Source organism: Excalfactoria chinensis, chromosome 28, assembly GCF_039878825.1.
Source record: "Excalfactoria chinensis isolate bCotChi1 chromosome 28, bCotChi1.hap2, whole genome shotgun sequence".
Classification (NCBI taxonomy): Eukaryota; Metazoa; Chordata; class Aves; order Galliformes; family Phasianidae; genus Excalfactoria; species Excalfactoria chinensis.
In genome coordinates this window covers 1,489,435-1,507,439 of record NC_092852.1, presented here as the reverse complement: position 1 = coordinate 1,507,439, position 18,005 = coordinate 1,489,435, and the positions used below count along the sequence as shown (strand labels likewise).

At 45.1% G+C, this 18,005-nt stretch overlaps 1 protein-coding gene across 6 annotated transcripts; it reads left to right on the top strand.

Moving 5' to 3' along the window:
* Nucleotides 1–276: 276 nt before the first annotated feature.
* On the top strand, nt 277–16,930 carry LARP4 (La ribonucleoprotein 4). Of its 6 annotated transcripts, none has more exons than XM_072357985.1 (16): nt 277–466; nt 3,133–3,277; nt 3,909–4,067; nt 4,424–4,499; nt 5,011–5,147; nt 5,429–5,532; nt 6,279–6,389; nt 6,748–6,801; nt 7,383–7,592; nt 7,935–8,038; nt 10,700–10,933; nt 11,317–11,365; nt 11,579–11,737; nt 12,300–12,412; nt 12,505–12,676; nt 12,877–16,930. In XM_072357985.1, exons 1-16 carry the CDS (start codon nt 449–451, stop codon nt 13,222–13,224), a joined length of 2,193 nt encoding a protein of 730 aa, XP_072214086.1. In that variant the 5' UTR covers nt 277–448; the 3' UTR covers nt 13,225–16,930. The 6 variants fall into 6 exon arrangements, with proteins under 6 accessions (XP_072214086.1, XP_072214087.1, XP_072214085.1 ...); XM_072357986.1 differs by having other exon boundaries at nt 3,130–3,277; nt 12,508–12,676; XM_072357984.1 differs by having other exon boundaries at nt 3,130–3,277.
* Nucleotides 16,931–18,005: the final 1,075 nt, after the last annotated feature.

Genomic DNA, 18,005 nt, shown 5'->3' with positions numbered 1-18,005 from the left:
GTTCTTTAATGGAGTATTTCAGGATCACCCAAAGCCCCAAAACGATCCTCGCTCGCTGAGATTCGATGCAGTAACTTTGGCAGCGAAGGGGCCGAATTTGGGGCTATTTCCGTTAAACGAAGCGCAGCATCTCGCGCAGCGCCCCCGCTCCGCCGCGGCTCCTCCTGTCCGCCAGGGGGCGCGGTCTCACCCCCGGCGGGGCTCGCGGCTCCTTGCCGCCGCCGCCCCGAACAGGATTGGGCCGCTCCGGCTCCGCCCTCGTCCCGGAAGCGATCCCTCGCGGCCCGGAAGTGAGCAGCGGAGCGGCGGAGAGAGACGGGGGCCGGGCCTGGCGGCAGCGGCCGGAGGCGGAGCCCGGGTGTCCTCGGCGCTGTTGCGGCCGCCGACGGGCAGCGGGGAACGCGGCGCGGATCGCGGGGCCGCCGGGCTGAGCAGCGCGGGGGGCGCGATGCTGCTGTTCGTGGAGGTGAGGAGCCGGGCCGGGCCATGTGGCGGGGAGGCCGCGCACGCCGCGCCGGGGGGAGGGGAAGGGGGGGGGGCTGACACAGCAAATCCGGGACGGCGGGCGGGGAGGAGAGAGAGGGGAGAGAGAAGGGGAGAGGAGGAGAGAGGGGGGTCGGCGCTCTGGAACGTTCCGGCGGGGCCTCCGCGTGGAGGCGGCGGGGGGGCGCTGAAAGGCACCGCGGTGACCTTCGGGGAGCGGCGGCGGCGCTGGGCCCGCCCTGAAGGTGACGCGCGGCGCTTCGCACCGGGAGCGGCTTCGCGCTGGGGCGGGCTGCGGGCGGGCTGCGGGGCTTCGCCGTTACAGCGCGAGCGGGTGTTCCCTGAACGCCATGGAGGCGCACGCCCTGTTTTGCTCGGGGTTTTTGCTCTCCTTCCTTCTTTGTGAGTTTCTGCCGTCTTCGTTCAGGAACCATCAGCGACGTTCTCAGGAGCTGCAAATGAAACCCGTCTGACCTTGTGAAGGCGCTTCCCCTTCCAGCATGAGCTCAGAGCTCAGAGCCGGCTGTTCTGTATCACCAGATTCAGCTTCAGCTCTGGCTGCGTGGGGCTGCCCGATGAGCCCAGCAGAGCGGGGCTGTGCTGGGAGCCGTGGAGCTTTGGGGGGGATTAATCAGCTCCCTGACTCGAGCTGTCTGTGTTGTTTCTCAGGCTTAGCACATCCTGATTGCAATTTGATTTCTTCACCGTGTGCGCTTCTGTTTCAAAGTCTCTTAGCTGGTAATGGTGTGAGGCTCGTTGTTTTTCACATGCTGGTGTTTGGGATGGATAGATGTGCTTTGCTTGCAGTCGTGGCAAAGTCTACGTGCTCAGGATGGGTGAAATGCTGCCCTGATTGCTGCCAGTGCTGCTTCCCAGTGAGGAAACCGGGGCTGTGAGCACTGAGATGGTTGATACGGCTCACACAGAAGCAATCATGTTTGTGTCCCTGCAGGTGTCTCCTCATCAGCCATCATAAGGTTTCTCTTTGTTAATCTCTCATAGATTTGCCAACTTCTTCCTTATTAATAGTTTATTTTTATTTTCCTCTGCTTCTATTTTCCCTTCTGGAAGACGTTCAGGTTCTCACCTCACCAGTTTCAGTGAGTTCTCTTTTAGATTTCTCACCTAGCTGCTCTTTTAGGGGTCTCAGTTTGTTCCACAAAGTCCATCCCAAACTCAGCGTTCAGATTTTGCAGGATTTACTTTCATTTCTGTAGGCTCACTTGCATCCATGGAAGGTAACGTGGACCAATAGAACACAAAGCAGTATTTCTTTGCCTTCTTCTCAAGAGGAAGGGGGGGCTTCAGTGACCGACTTGGAGGAATTTCTGGAGGGGAATCTTTGACCACGTTGCTGAACGTGAGGTGAAGTGGGGGAGGCTCAGCTGGGAGCTTTGTCAGCTTGTGGATGGCAGCGAGCGTTCCTAACCTTTGTATCTCTGTAAAGCTTTAACCTCATCATGAAAGTTCCCGATAGCAGCAGGGAGGGTTGTTGGGCAGCCAATGGAAGGGCCTGGTGTTTGTTAACCCTCCCCCAAATAAGCAGGAATTGGTGTTTTGGCCTCTTTTCCCATAGAGCCACTTGCTGGAACAGCAGCGCTGCTCTCGGGGTGCAGCACATGATATTCTCAAAAGGCTGATGTAAATGAGGGACTTTTTATCTGCTCGGAGCCTGTGGTGTCTCGCTATTAAGCTGCATGAGATCAGAGCTGGGTCTTCCAGAGCTACATTATGTGTCATTAAATGCACTGCAACAAAGAGGAAGAGGCCCACGCTCTGTTTCAGGAGTGTATTTCAGACGCTGTATTAATAGGCCCATTCATTTCTCTACCAGCCTGAATCTATTTTGTTTCTCATCACTTTTTTTTTGCTGTGACTTTAGAACTTCCCCATTCTCGTGTGTGTGACTTCCAGGATGTGCTGAAGTAACTCAGACTTACCCGGGGTTGCTTTTCACTTCTGATCCGCTTCAGAGCTGCAGTGACCTCCCTGAAGTCTTTCAGTTTCACTTTATCAGATTTGCACATTGCAGCTGTTTTCATCTTGAGCTCGGTTTGAACCTGTAAGACGTGAGGCAGGGAGGTAGCGTTTGGAAGTAACGAATAGTCTCCTGGACATGCGTTGGTATTTGGTTTTAAATCTGATGAAAAAGTAAATGGAAGGAAATGTGATTTAGCTTTTCAAAGCAGATCCCTCTGCTGCCACAGTGCTGCGTCACAGGAGGGGCTGATGGAGGGCAGAGTGCAGCTGGGAGCGATGGGAATGTGCTGCAGCTGCAAACTGAGCTTTGGGCCCAGCACTTTGTTGGAGAGGAGCTGCTCTGTCCCTTCACACTGCGCTGCTGCTGCCTCTCCTTTCCATTTCCAGCCACGTTCTTCTGCTCGCAGTCACAAAACCTCATTGCAGTGTGGGCTGAATTCATTGTGCTAAGATCTCTTTAGTTACAAGTTGCATGTGGAGGGAGGAAAATCCCCTTTTCTGCTGAAAGGTGGCAGGAGGACTGGAAGCCTTTACAAGTTGGAGGGTGAGCAGAGTGCCTGGCAGCCAGCAGCTGTTGGAGGTGTAAATAAAGAGGCTGGAGAGGCAGCGCTTTGAGGAGGTAGAAATAAGATACTTTCCCTAATGGAATTGTTGTGCTCTTCTCAGCAGGTAACATCCAAAGGAGCTGGCCTGAACCCCAACGCCAAGGTGTGGCAGGAGGGTCCCCAGGGCAGCGGCGAGGCGGCGCCGCCAAGCAATGGCACGGAGCTGCCATGGCACGAACCAGCAGCTGTGGCAGGGACTCAGACTGAGGGTGAGATGAGCCAGCACTGGGTTTGGTTACGGGCTGTGGTGTGGGGGAGCTGTGAAGGAATTCAAAGAGGGATCCATAGCTCCGCTGTGGTGGTGGTGGAGCTCAGAAGGCCCGGTGATGAGTGTAACGCGCTAAGAGGGAAACAAGGTGCTAACTGTGTAGAAATGGGTTCAAGATGTCTTTTTGTGCCATTGCTGCACTTTAGTATAAACTTGACCCTGTGAACAGGAAAATAAGCTCTGAGGGCCACTTACAGTCCTGGAAGATGACCTGGTGTTGTGGGGAACTCTTGCATGGTAGTGCTGTTAATGGGGTAGAAGCTCCAGAGCAGTTCTTAAGGTTCTGGGGAGCTTTGAATGTTTTAAATTGCAGCATAATCTTGTCTTAAACCACCTTTCTGTTGTGAAGGAATCCTACAGCCTCAGGATCCTTTACTGAGACCTTTGTGCAATCCAGATGGTTGTGAACATGGAGAGGTGGGAAGTGCTGTCCTCTGCAGCGCAGACATTGAGAATCCAGGCCTTGTTATTTCTGCGTTCTGGAGTATAATTCTTGAAGGCTGATGTTTTCCGATGGAAGTTATTCTGAAGTTTCTAGTTGCTGTTCTGCTGATGGTCTGTTCTTCTGCCAGGTAACGCAGAGATTTCGGAGGAGAGCTGCAAGCACTATGAAGTGATGTACTCCACGTCGTGTGAAGCTGCGAGAAATGGCACAGGAATCGATGAAGCAGCTGCTAATGGAATTGTCCTAACAACAGAAGATCTTGGATACCAAATCTATGAAGTGGCTGGTGGGTATTTGATTAAGAACACCACTGTCAGTAGCTGTAGCTCTGCAATGCATGCTGCCCTTGAGATAGGGCTTGTAAATGAGGAGCAGGAACTTTGTCATTTCCCATTCAGTTTGTATTCAAGGAAATCCAAACCAGCCATTGCAGTTGGCCAGGTAGATGAAGCCCATGGGATCTAACTCAGCACAACAGGAATGACACAGCCTGGAGTGTGTAGTGTGGCCATCTTTAAATGTGTCTTCTGTGACTTGTTCCTTCCTTATTACCCTGAGGGATTCATGCTTGAGTTGTGCAATGAAAAGGGTTCTGTTATTGATGTGGAACTGAGATCTGATGGTGGATGTGATAAATTTCAGGTGAAGGCAACTCCATTGTGTCCACAGAAGATATTAGAGAATGTTTGAGGAAACAACTCGAGTTCTGCTTCTCACGGTACAGTCAGCTCTCAACTTTGTGTGAACTCTTGGTTAAAACTTCTAGCAAATCCTCAGTTTTATTTGTTTGATTAATAAACATGTGAGCTGTGATGGTTGCAGTATGAAATGAGATGTGGAGCGCTGCAGAAGTGCCGTGGTGCACTTCAGCCCCATCCATGCATCCTTGTCAGGAATGGGAGCCCAGGCTGATCTCTGTGCTGTGAGGTGCTGGGGTAATTTAGAGATGTCTTTGGCAAGATTGTGTTGCTTTCTCTGCTAAAACAGAGCGTGCTCTAACTTCCATCAAGGCAGTTTTAATCACCTTACTCAGCTTTGCATTGATCTGCTAAGACTTTTGCTAAGGGATGAAGTCTGTTTTAGCCACAATGGCTGTGAGTGGTGTTGGTGGACATTGAAGCCTTGTAGTACGCGGTTGTTTTAAGGCATCTGTTTAAAAAGAAAGAAAAGATGGTGGGATTTTATTTAAAAAAAAAAAGATAATAAAATAAATGAATTTATGTTCTTAGTGAGAATCTTTCCAAGGATCTCTACTTGATGTCCCAAATGGACAGCGATCAGTTTGTTCCAATATGGACGATTGCTAACATGGAAGGTATTAAGAAGCTGACAACTGATATGGACCTTATTCTGGATGTTTTGAGATGTAAGTCTGGGTGTTTGGTAAATGCTGAAGAGAACCTTGTATGGCAAAGAATACGTATAAGAGCCAGTTTCAGACTCTTGAATTTGAGTTATGCTTTATTATAAATGCCTGAATCTGTGCTGGTGAGAGGCTGCTTTGTGATAGTGGTGTTAGCAGTGATTTGCTGAAGGTACACCCAGCTCACTGCTAAGAATTAACTGGAAGTTAAGTAATTCTTGCTGAGGTGATTTTTGCCTTGTACGTTGTCTCATTTTAAGCCAGTTTTTGTGTTTTAATTGTAGCTTCCCCTATGGTACAAGTGGATGAGACAGGGGAGAAAGTCAGACCAAACCACAAACGATGTATTGTCATTCTGCGTGAGATCCCTGAAACGACACCTGTAGAGGTAGGTTTTTTTTTCTGCCTGGATCCATTGACAAAAGTAGCTCAAATGCAAATTACTTTGTTGCTCTTATTTCCTAATAATTGAAAATGTTCTTAAGTGAACTTTCAACAAAATGGAGCTAGAGAGGCTTTTCTGGAGGGAACTTTGCACTGATCTCTTTAGATCCGAAAATGAAATCAGCCCAGGACGCAGACTGGAGTTGAGGCTGAATTTCTTGACTTGAAGTCAGACAGTTGTTTTGGCAGCAAGAAATGTTCTTAAACACACACATCTCCCATTCATTGTGACCCAGTGTGAGCTGAGCTCATTATGTTCAGAGAAGGGGGGATAATAAAATTCCTACTGATATTTGGCTGACAGAATGGTTTAGTTCTTTGTTTCTTAAAGTTGTGACATGGGCTGTTTGTCTACTAGCAGTTTTAATTGGTTCTTTGATTGCAAACTTTGAACAGTACATTTGTCCTGTCTGAATTATGATCCATTGTTGCAAAGCTGTCAAATGAGAAATATCCCTTGAAAGCATTCTTGTGTACATGACTGTCTCATCAGTTCTACTCCAGTCGTGATTTTTTTCTATTATGGTGATTTTTAGTCAGTTAATTCCTCTGGTTTTACCTGGGGAGCTTGCTGTGCTGTTGAGCTCATTAACTGCTAGAGGATAATTTGCTGTTCTGCAAAAGGAATAAAAGAGCATTTCTGGTCAGGTGAAACTTGCCATAAGTACCCAATGTCTTTGTCTCCCCTAGGAGGTTAAGGCTTTGTTTAAAAACGAAAATTGCCCCAAAGTCATAAGCTGTGAGTTTGCTCACAACAACAACTGGTACGTTACATTCCAGTCTGACACAGATGCTCAACAGGTAAGGCTGCCTCCAGCTCTTATTTGGTATTATTACCTCTGTTTTGTTATTGATGCTTCCCCTGCTTGAGAGAATTGCATGCCTGCTGCTCACAGCTTAAAGTATTGTTTGTTTACTGATCCTCCCTCTTGATATTTTAAGAGATTATATCCAAATTCTAGTTAATGTAGAAGTTAGAAGGCTGATTACAGTTCACCTGTCTGCTTGCCTCAGAACTTGCCAGCCACAACTGTGTTAGATAACACTTCAAATTCAGGATATCAGATAAGTTAGCTGGGCTTAGAAGGAAGCACATTGTCATGTCTTTTAAGAGGTACAACTTCATCAAGGTATTCTAATGTTAATCTTTTCTGTGCAGGCATTTAAATACTTAAGGGAAGAAGTGAAAACCTTTCAGGGCAAGCCAATAATGGTAAGGCAATTTCATAAGGGATTTCAGAGTGAAATATTGTTCCTATGGGAATGACATCACATGTTTGTGAGAGTGGGGGGTTAAGGAATTAGCAGTGGGATAGATGTAAACTATAGCTTATAATTCTGCAGGCTGTTGACTTGAATAAGGTTGTGGATAGCCTTGGGTAGCTCCCATTTGGTGCCTGCAGGTTAACAACCACAGCGCTGCTTCCTGTGAGGTGTGAAATCTGCTCTACTTCCATGGGAATCTGGGTCTGCAGGGCTCAGGAGGGGGACTCTCCTTCATGAGGCTGTGGTTCATTAGCTGTGCTGCCAATAAGGCTGAGGCCTGCTGGTTGTGCTATGAAAGGAACTGTTCAAGCTGGAGTCTGTGTGGTTACTGCTAGTAACAGCAGTGTTACCTTAAACTTGAGACATCTCTAGTTAAAGCGGTATCCTGACTGATTTTTATCAGTGTTTATTTGTAAGAAGTAATCAGCCTACTTCCTCATTGTGTCCCTTGTGTTACAGTTTCAATAGGCAAGAAGGGTATCGTTTTCTACTTCTTCATTTCTCCCACTGTGATTTGCTATCTTACAGGCCAGGATAAAAGCCATCAACACGTTTTTTGCTAAGAATGGTTACCGGGTAGTGGATTCCAGTGTTTATGCACAGCCTGTTCAAACACAAGCACAGTTTGCCTCACCGCTGTTTATGCAGCCTGTATATAGTCCTCAGCAGTACTCTATTTACAGCATCGTGCCTCAGACATGGTCTCCAAATCCTGCACCTTACTTTGAGACACCGCTGGTGAGTAACAGCTACTGAGTGATGAGAATGGGGGGAGGCAGCCCAAAGCATCAGTAATGGCTTAGAAGGCAGATCAGTGGGGTTAGCAGGCTTTGCAGCTGCAGAATGGCTGCAAAATGGCATAAAACAGATGGCTCTGTTTTATATCAGGGGCCTCATAAAGCAAGGCTGGGTGAACCTGGTGGGGTTTTCTCTCTAGTAGTAAGGTTACAGCATGCTAGCTGGAGTAGGTCTGCATAAAAGTATATGCAGACTAAATGAATAACTGCTGAACCTGTTATCATGTAATTGCAAACACTCTTCTTTTAAATTCAGCCATTGAGACTGTTCTGTCTGTTGCAGGCCCCCTTTCCTAACGGTGGATTTGTGAATGGCTTTAATACACCAGGATCGTATAAAACAAGTGCTGCTTCTTTGAGTATAGGTCGCCCATTCCATAGGAATCGGTAAGATGGCTCCTCCATCGTTCTCAGAGGGCAAACGTACAGTACTGAGACCCCAAAGTGTCCTTTGCACCCCCGTAGGGTGCAGTGCCTCTTAATGGGACCCGGTTGTTTATTTGATCAAATAATCAAACTGTTTTGTTTTTTTTTCAACTTGGTTTATACCACAAAATAAAGATCAAGGTAGCAACTTAAAATCCTAAAATAATGGACATGTGCACTGGAGAGAGCAAAGGTAACTTCTTTAAAAGCCCCAAAGGAATTTTTGCAGACAAAATAACTTCCTCCTAAGGTAATACTTCTGATTGTGTTTGTCATGCACAGATTACAAACTTGTGCAGCACAAACACGAGCTTTTCCTGCTGTGTGCTTAGTCCTGCAGAGCCACTCAGTGTGTGCAGCTCAGTTGCATCCCTGACTGCTTTGTGCTGCACGACGCCCTGTCTGTTACTTGTAGTTTATTTACTTTATCCCCATCTTTCCTGATAAACTGCAAAGACCCTGATATAAACAGTGGGGAGGAGGAAACAGCTTTGTATTTGCTGGAGCAGTGCTGTGTAAATACAACCAAGTAGTAATCTGTTTGTGTGGGTGGAAATGGGTTTATTTGCGAGCTCTTCTGCTGCGTTCAGCATGTGGCTGGCAGCGTGGAAATGGAGCTGTGTTCTGTTTGTGGAGTCAGTTGACAACTGACAGTTCTGTGTGATGCAGTTAAGGTTTGTGGTTGTTGGCAGAGGATGAACTTGGGAATGTGGTCTCTGGTGACTCAGCAGAGCCTCAATGCTGGCTCTGCAGCTGGCAGTACGGCTTAGGAGACGGGGCAGCTGGTTCTGTCACAGCTGCACAGATCACAGCTATGATCCCAACCTTGATTAATGCTTTTTTGGATTTTTTTTTTTTGCCTTAAGCTGTGTTCAAACTTAAAGCTTGTAAAAATCACTCGTTACTTTGGTCATCTCAGAGGTATGGATGCTGAGAAATGTGCAAGAATTGTATGTGCCCAAAGATTAACATCTGGGAATGCCCGCACACACCCACTGAGTTCCTGTAAATGCACCTGCCTTGTCTTTAAGCTTTTAAAACTCTTCTGGTTATTTAAAACTTCCATTTGCTAAACTTGAGTGTTTGGGAAGTTATAGCTTCAGGGTCAGGTGTGTGCAGGTTCTGCTGCTCTGTCTCGGTTGTCTCATCTTTCCTGCTCATCTTGCTTAGCCACTGTGCTTGCACCAAGCTCTGCTTTCACAGTAATAAATCTTAATGTTCCAGAAGCAGACAGGGATTATACTTCAGCAGGACTCCTTTGCAAGCATTAGACTGTGAAAGTTTGGCCCAGTGATGATCAAGTATCGCGCTAAGAGAGAACAGGTCCAACAGTCGGCATCTGGGCAGTCTGCACTTCATGCTTTTCCTTCCTTTGACTCTTTCATCTCACCTTTCTTTCTCTCTGCTTTTTATTTTTATTTTTCCCTCCTTATCTTTCCTTGTCTTTTCTGCTTTGCTCTTCTGCCCAGATAAGATTGTGGCCTTCTCAATGATGGTTGAGATTATGAGATCTGAGGGCTGAAGAATGAACTGAGAAGACAGTACCTTACTGGGGCCTAAAAATTGGTTTTTAATGCTACTCAAAGTGGTGCAATATGAATTAATCTTTGTTTGATGCATCTCCTCTTGAACTGCAGAAGAGCTCATTCAGAGAGGTTCATTCAGCTGCTGCTTTTAGATTTGTCCTGGCTCATTAAGCTTCATTTGTTCTGTCATACAGGCAGTCGCTAGTTAAATATTGGATTTTTGTCTGTAGCTAAACATTTGTCTAAGCTGGTTGTGTTTATTTTGCTCTGATTTGCTGCGGTGTTCCTTGCAGGAAAGGAAGTTTTGTGACAAAGTTCTCAGTGTTAGTGTCATTCAAATTAAATTGACATCTTCTGTCCAGCCATCTAAAAGATGATTTAAAACGGCTTTGGCAAAGCAGATGAATTTGATCACTCAGAAGAAAAGACAGGCTCTGTGCTGCCTTCTTTGTGCACAGCCACATTGAGGTTCAAATGAGACACAGCTTTGATGCTGAATGATCAATAAATGGGTAAAAGGTCTGAAAAACCACAGTCAGCGTGGAGCTGTTTGTAGCGGGAGCAGCCGGGCTGAGATCCTGACTTTTGGGGAGGGGGGCTCACATTCAGTCGTACATCTGCTCCAGCTTCTTGTTGCAGTTCACATTTTTTGCTTGTGTTGCAGTAATTTTTGTTCTTCAGGTTTTGTTCTCCAAATTAGTGGCCAGAACCCAGTGTCCATGCAGCAGGTACAGGTCAGGGTTACGCTGTCAGTGTCCATGCAGCAGGTACAGGTCAGGGTTACAGGGTTACACTGCACCAAGTTTTGGGGGATTTTGTTTTCCTTTAGTCAGGCAGTGACCTCTGTTATCTGCTGGCAACATTTGATGAGAAGAGAGGTGGCAGGAGAGCTAGAATGGAAGGAATAGATGGAAGTAAGGAAGAACAGTCTCTTTGTTCTAGACAAGTGTTGAGGAAACAAGGCTTCTCTGATGGAGCTCCAGTGCATATCGACCTCCTCCTTTTTGTCAGCTACAAACTAACAGCAGGCAGTGGAAGCTTTGCATTTTGTTCTTTGAACTCTGGGTCACAAAGCCTCTTGCCATGTGCCCTGCAGTGTGAAGCCTCACTTCCGATCATCACACAGCTCAGAGCACGCTGCGGAGGGTCCAGCTGCTGCCGGTACCGTGTCAGTGGGGGATGGACCACTGAATAGAACCAACTCAAGGAATTTTGTTATGGAGAGACATAACAGCACACTAACGGGGCACCAAGAACAAGGCTATTCCCAGAAGGATTCTCCTACCATGCAGATGGAGCAGAATGGAGATTATGGCATCGGCAGGGGCAGGTAATGCAGGAGTGTGTTGGAGGTTCAAATGATGCTGCGCTAAAGATCAGCTATTGGCACAACAGGCATTTCTGTAAATTGTCACTGGAGAAAGCTGACATTTAAACAGAGCACGATAAATATTTAACTGTTAGCATGAACTCCTGCTTGACTGAATACCTAACAGTTCTTCTGGCAAATACTTTAAAATGTCTTTATTCCAAAATAACTGATTTGTCTCCAGAATCGTTTCCCGAACAGTTGATGAATTATTGTTGTTATTTTTATTGGCATAAGCAGTAAATCTTCATCGATAGGCTGCTGTGAGTCCCTCTGCTATGGGTCCCCTTGTGATGTACTTGGATGTAGATAAGTGACTGAGTGGTTTGTTTCTCCCTTTAAAGGAGGAACATCTTCAGAGGTCGGAGGAGACGAGAAGATGACCGGATTTCAGTAAGTTCCACTTCCTTTAATGCAAGTCATGTGCTTACTGAAGGAATGGCACAGTCCTTAAGTTCTTAGATTAATGACAATTAATCCTTAAGTTCTTAGATTATGCTGTGGGTAGTCACCATTACTCGGTAAGCTCCCCAGTTCTCACTTTCAGTTCTGTCAGTACTACTTGTCATGGCTCTGTTAACTAATAGGTATTTTCTTCCCTTCTAGAGACCTCAGCCTTCAACAGAAACAAAGACTCAGACACCAAAGTTTGATTTGCTAGCATCGAATTTCCCACCTTTGCCTGGTAGTACAGCAAAAATACCAGGAGAGCCTGTGCTGGAGAGCAGAATGTCTGATGTAGTCAAGGGAATCGGCAAAGAAAAGGTATCTGCTCAAGTCCTGGCAAGAGCACAGTAACTCACCTTGCTGTGTCTTCCTTCTCCCCTGCTTAAGGCATCAATCATTCCTGCTAGAGCTGGGCGTTAAAGTGCTTTAAGACCAAACATTGTGCTGTTTTAATATAATAGCACATCTTCTGTCTCTGTTCTGGATTTCCTTGGCTTCGTGGGAGTATTTAGTTGAAGCTTCTGTAATTACGATAGTGTAAGCTCAGCTTTGGAATGAATAAAGCAGAGAAATGTGGGTTGTTGTTGGTGTAGGAACAGTTTGTGTGTGGTCGAGACAAGGGCTTCTCCAGGTGAATCAATCTGCTGCTTGAGCACTTACTGTGCATTTACCCCGCTTACGGTGGGCTTTAGCCACTGTTTCACCCACATAAGTGGTAATTGGTTTAGAGGTGATGCTCCAAAAGAAGCGGAATTCCTATTATCAGGATTTGAGTCACCTTTGGGAAAAATCCCACTTTTCAGTTTTTGCATACTGGCATGTAGGGGAGCAATTCAAGCACGTGTCATCTCTTCATATTTTACACCTTCTTTCTGCACAGGAAAGCAAAGATTTGCTGCCCAGCTGTCCGGCTTCTGCTCAGGAGGAACAGACACACAGCGTTGTCCAGCAGGCTGTGAGTTCATCGGCGCAGGCTGAAGCTGTGGTGTTGAGGTATGCAGCTTATCATTGTGTTGCAAAGAAAACGTGGCTGTGGCTCTGAAGTCTGTGTCAGAAGCTTTAATGTTATATTGCTCTTCATTTAGCAGTGCAGTTCAGACAGAGAGCAAACCAGAAGAAGTGTCTGTACAGAAGGATGTTAAAAGCCACACGTCCCCACCTGCGTCTGTCTGTCCTGTCAGTGCTGCAAAGCCACCAAGGACGAACACCACCTCGTCTCCTACTAACACAAGTGCAGCTCCTGCAGTGGTGGTGCAGGTAAGGCCCAGCACAGGGATGCAGTGAGGAAAGCAGGGAACTCTCCCTCAGGTGTGCTGGAGTAGCTCCTGGGATCTCTTCACTGCAGTTTTCCACTGCTGTGGTTTCAGCACTCATTGTGTGCGTTCTTGGGATGGTGTGGATGGCACGGTGTGGTTATTCTGCTCTATAAACACTGCTCTTCTCCATTGGTCCCAAAGGAGCCGCGCAAGCTGAGTTATGCAGAAGTTTGCCAGAAGCCCCCGAAGGAGCCGCCTCCCGTCCCTGTTCAGCCTCTCAGGGAGCTTCGCACCAACATAGATCCCCCTGCCAAAAGCGACAACAGCGCTGCAGCTGAGAGGGCTCCGGAGAAGGCTGCTGACAAAGCTGAGGGCCGGATGAAGGATCACTCCGGGTTCCGAGGCAGTGGAGCGCCCCGGGGAGCTGCGGGGAAAATCAGGGAACAGAGACGCCAGTTTGGACGCAGATCATCGCCTCAGGGAGCGCCGCGGCGTGTGGGCAAGGAGCAGTACAAGGAGCAGTACGTGCCACCTCGGTCACCAAAGTAACACCTGTCCGGCTCGTTCTTCTGTTTAATTGGAGCTGTGGACTAATGAGCAGCAAAGGAGACTGAGAAGGAAGTATTCGTGAAGGGGGAATACTGAACTGGAGTGTGGCTTGTGTGGAGAAGGTGTGAAGAGTCCCAAAATTCATCTCTGAAAGTGATTTCACAAATGCTGGAGGATTCCAATCAATATGAATATAGAGATTATAATTTTTGTATTTTTGTTTTTAATTTGCAGAGGGTTTCCTGCTTGAAATCTGTTCTGGGGTTGTGAAACTAGCTTTTTGACAAAGGGAGAGGTTACGAATCGATGAATGAACGTGTCGCTCAGCGTGGGAGGAGGAGAAGAGATGATTATTTTTGAAACAAAGGAGCATTTCTGTAAAAGTAGAAGTGTTGTTTTTTGTTTTTTTTTAACCTATTTAACAGTTGGCTTGTAGGATGATGCGTCTGCTGTTGATGGCCTTGCATTGCAGAGCACGTCTGCAGCCCAGGTGCTTGGTCGGTGTGTGAGGCTGAGTGAGTGCAGCCAGGTCTGTTGTCATGGCTTTGTTACCGATGATAAAACTGAATGTACTGCTGTAGTAAACTTCGTGTTTCCAGCTTGGAGTATCTCTCTCGACCTCACTAATAACTCATTCAGCAAGCTTCTTTGACTGTAATTTTTACAAGAGAGTGGACTGCAGGTCTGAGCACATGGACAGCAAAACCTGTCTGGTACGTGCAGTTGGAAGGAGGCAGAAAAGGAGCGTGTCAGAACTTCTGGTTCAACCTTCCTCGCCTACTTGAGGGCAACGTGATTAGGCTTTCTGTTTGTTTTTAATCTCGCTTTTTACTTTCTCTAATCTCTTTATTGCAGGCTTCTGTGCATTTATCTTGGTATGTTTTCGTGAGGCAGACCCAGTATAGATGAGTGATGGACAGCCGCACAGTCCGTGGTGTTAGCTCTGTGTGTAAAGAGCCTGCAGTTGTGGAGTTGTGCCCCACAGAGCCCTGCCAGGGCTGGGGTCTGCTCTGGGGCAGTTAGCTCAGGCGTGGCTGGTTTTCTGTATGCTGACCTGTCTTTGTGATCTGGAGCAGGGCAGGGGATGCTGTATGCTAGAAGTCAGGGTTTACGTGTACTGGGAACTTGTTTACAGCTGATACAGTAAGAACTGACTTGGAAGAACTGTTCCAAGTGGAAGTAAGGGTAAAGAATTAAACAAAACCCCTCGTGTTCAGAGAAGCTGCTCGAAAGGTAGCATCTGGCCTAGCTGTATGCTGACTGGATTTGCAACGCGATTTGTGTAGTAAGTGGTTAAGTTTGAAGGTGATCGCAGTAATGACTGAAAGGGGAAGACTCAGCGCATTAATCTGCCCAAATCAGCATGCCAGGGTTCATAGTGCTGTGTGAAGCCTTAGGAGGTTCCAGTAATAAGAAATGACGCCTTTTGTCTTTCGGTAGCAAATAGCAAGTGTACAAACTTTAAAGTCATAAGTTGTGAACACTGGAAAACTCAATTGTGATATATACCATAAACATCTTAGTAATATATGTTAGTGTTGCCATTAGAATGAATGTAAGTGGCAGTTAAAATAACTGTGAAGATTTCCATTTTCTGATTTCTTAGCCAGATAACCCTTGGCGACTTTTTCCTCAGTAGGCATTCTCTATCAACTGCTTTGAGAACACTCATATCTATTTTTATAAGTATATATATAAAGCCAGAGTTGTCATTTCTCTAACTTATTATTCAGCTTGGCAATTGCTTTGATTTGATTCATAACACAATATGATGTATTTATGCAGTTAACTGTTCATTTCTACGCATGTTATATATATAAATATATATATATATACACATATATATTAAAAAAACAAAAAACAAAAAGAAGAGAACCAAACCAAAATCATTACTCACTGTTAAACTACCTGTACTGGGTTTGGGAGGTTTGTTTAATTTAGTTCAAATAATAATAACTGTTGATCACGTCTGCAGTTTAGGAATGCTTCCAGAACCCTTCTCCATTTATTTCCATAACGCTACGTTTGTTGGAATGATTCGAGAAACTGAAAACGTTTTGAAATGTTTTTTTTAAGTTCTGAGATGGGATTCAGGATTATTTTTGATCCGTTTCAAGGCTACAAACGGCGACTGCAGTCAAACTGGAAAACCTGTGCCATAGTCACAGTGGTGTGGGTAGATGTGTGCTGTCCCTGGGGCTTCAGGAGGCACTGGGGTGCTCTCAGTGCACCTGGTAACCATGCAGTGCTCCAAGGTGGAAGCAGAGCTTTTAATGATTGTGAAATGGAACTTCTTTTTCTTTTTTTTTAAACAAAACTTATTTTATTACTTGTGGAAAAAAAAAATGAACTGCAGTTCGGTCTTTCTTAAATGGTGATTGGGAAAACTTGACCGTGGAAAGGATGCTTTGTGTGTCCTGGATGTACATTTCCCAGCAGCAGTCTGGCTCCTGTACAGTGTACACGAATGAGTCTGTAAACCTGTTGGCTCTTTTTCTTTTTCCCCCCAGCATATTAAGACTTTGATCAAATTAGAGCACTCGTAATTATTTATTTAATGCTTACCTGCAAGGATTTCACATTAGCATTCCCCTCCTCCTCCCCCCCTGCCATTCATTGATACCATTGTTTTCTTTCCCAATCTTTTGTGCACTGGGGGGAAATAACCAAGTAAATGTAAAGGCTGTGAAAACTAGTTTTGTGTGCAAGTTCTCCTGCAGTACTCGTATTGCATGGCAAGTGTTTCACTTAAGACAGGCTAGCTGCTAACGTTCTCATCCCTGGAATAGACTCAGGCAAGCTGCTGTGTGTGCCCATCAGGTCTGCCTGCTCTGACAGGGGGACACAGGGACAGGAAGGTGACTCTGAGCCAGGCTGACTGCTGGGGCAGCCCATGGGTGTCGTTTGACTCACCTCACTTCATCGGTAGAGGTGAAGCTGTCCCTTGGTTCAACAGCCATGTTCAGAATGCAGCTCTGTACCACGCGGTGCAAACAGAACCTGTCCTGCTCTGCAGAGGATCCATAGCTGCAGCTTTCATGGACTGTGAGCTGCATTCAGCATTGCTGACTTGTGTTCCCCGCAGAAATGTGCTTCCCCTGTTTTGAAGTTCTTTTCCACATTATCGTGCATGGAAAAGATCAGGCCGCTCTCTTGCGTTTTTGCTGGAGAGTGTAAAGAGGAGTTAATTATTTGCATGTGGTAGTGGAAAAAAAAAAAAAAAGTGCAAATTTTGTTTTCTTTTGGTTTCTAAAATTTAGTTTTATAGTATCTTACATTCCTGCTTTGTTTTTGTTTTTTTTTTTTTGTTGTTGTTGTTTTGCTTTTTTTAATAATTAAAAGAAAAAATACAATAATGTTAGCCTGGCACGGTATGATGGTGCAGTTTTAGCAGTAGATTTATAAAGAGAAAATAAAATAAAATAAAAATGTAACCCACTCTATTAACCAGAAGAGAAAGGTGATACTGTGGCAGATCAGTAGCAAATAAGTGACTTAATCGATGCTTTACTGTAGTTCAATAGCTATGGCCTTACTACTTTGTCAATATCAGCTTAATTGTCTTGAAATTGTCTGCTCTTTTTACTGGTCCCGGGGGGGGGGGGGGGTGTTTCCGCCTGGGGTGAAATATCTGATAATGTACAGATGATGTTTTAAATTTGTAAGATGCACCATTGTATTACAGACGATGCAACAGAAATGCACTTCAAGGGGGAGGGGGAGGGAGGGGAAATGGCTTCTGATGAGTGTTGTTGTTGGTTTTTAGTTTTGTAAATCCTCGATGACTACAGATATGCAATAGAATCGTTTTTGTTTTTCTTTTCCTTCCTAATTTTGATATATATATTTTTTCTCCTTCTGAAACGTTAACCGATTGTCGCCATTCATCTGACTTCTCATGCTCTTTGTGTGTGTTTGTGTGTGTGTGTGTATATATATATATATATATTCCCTCTAGCCTGAGCTTCCTGTAGGATGGCACCCAGCTTTGGTTTGCTGTATTTTAGTTAGCTCTTCTCTAAGTGCCTTTAGCACAGGCACTGCAAGAGGCTTTTGGAGTCTTGTTTTTAATGTACAGTTGGGGAGGACTTGAAACGGAGTTTAAAGCAACTTATTTCTGAGAAAAAAAAAATTAAAATAACACAAAAAAAATAAAAATAAAAACCCATCCGCCAAACCAACCTTGTAACAACCTAAAACTTTTTATATTTCAGAAATCAGAGGTTTATTTTTATGGAGCTTCAGTTATGGATTACAGTTTCCAGAAACTAACAGAATGTGCAAAAATGGCTGTTTTTTTGTTTTTTTGTTTTCTTTTTTTTCCCTTTTTTTAACTTTTTGTTCTGGTTCTTATAGAATACAAAAGATTCAGATAATATATTGAGCTCACCCCTTCGTGTTCCTCCTAGATGAATCCAGCTTTCCCCACAGCATCTCTCAGCTCTTCATAGGGCAGAACTTGAGTGAAAGGAGATTAAAAACACCCATTTCTTCTCTTTCTGTATCTTCCTGTTGTCAAAACTGTCCAAAAAAAAAGAAAAACAAGAACCCCCCCTCCTACAAATTTGTTGTCAAGTAGGTTCCATGCTTTAAATGTTCAAATGATGATACATGTATTTGTAATTTTGTTTTTTTTGACATTGCCAAGGTGCTACGGGAAATTGAAATAACAGTTATAGAAGAAGAAAATAAAAATAAAAAGCTGATTTAAAAGTAAAAAAAAAAAAACTATACAAAAAAAAAAAAAAACAAACAACCAAAAACACACAAAAAAACCCAAA

What these genes read in the sequence shown, in the direction of transcription:
- LARP4 (XM_072357984.1), top strand. An exon ending in CCAAATCTATGAAGTGGCTG is followed by an intron (nt 4,068 to 4,423) that starts GTGGGTATTTGA and finishes GATAAATTTCAG; the next exon opens with GTGAAGGCAACTCCATTGTG. An exon ending in TATGGCATCGGCAGGGGCAG is followed by an intron (nt 10,934 to 11,316) that starts GTAATGCAGGAG and finishes CTCCCTTTAAAG; the next exon opens with GAGGAACATCTTCAGAGGTC.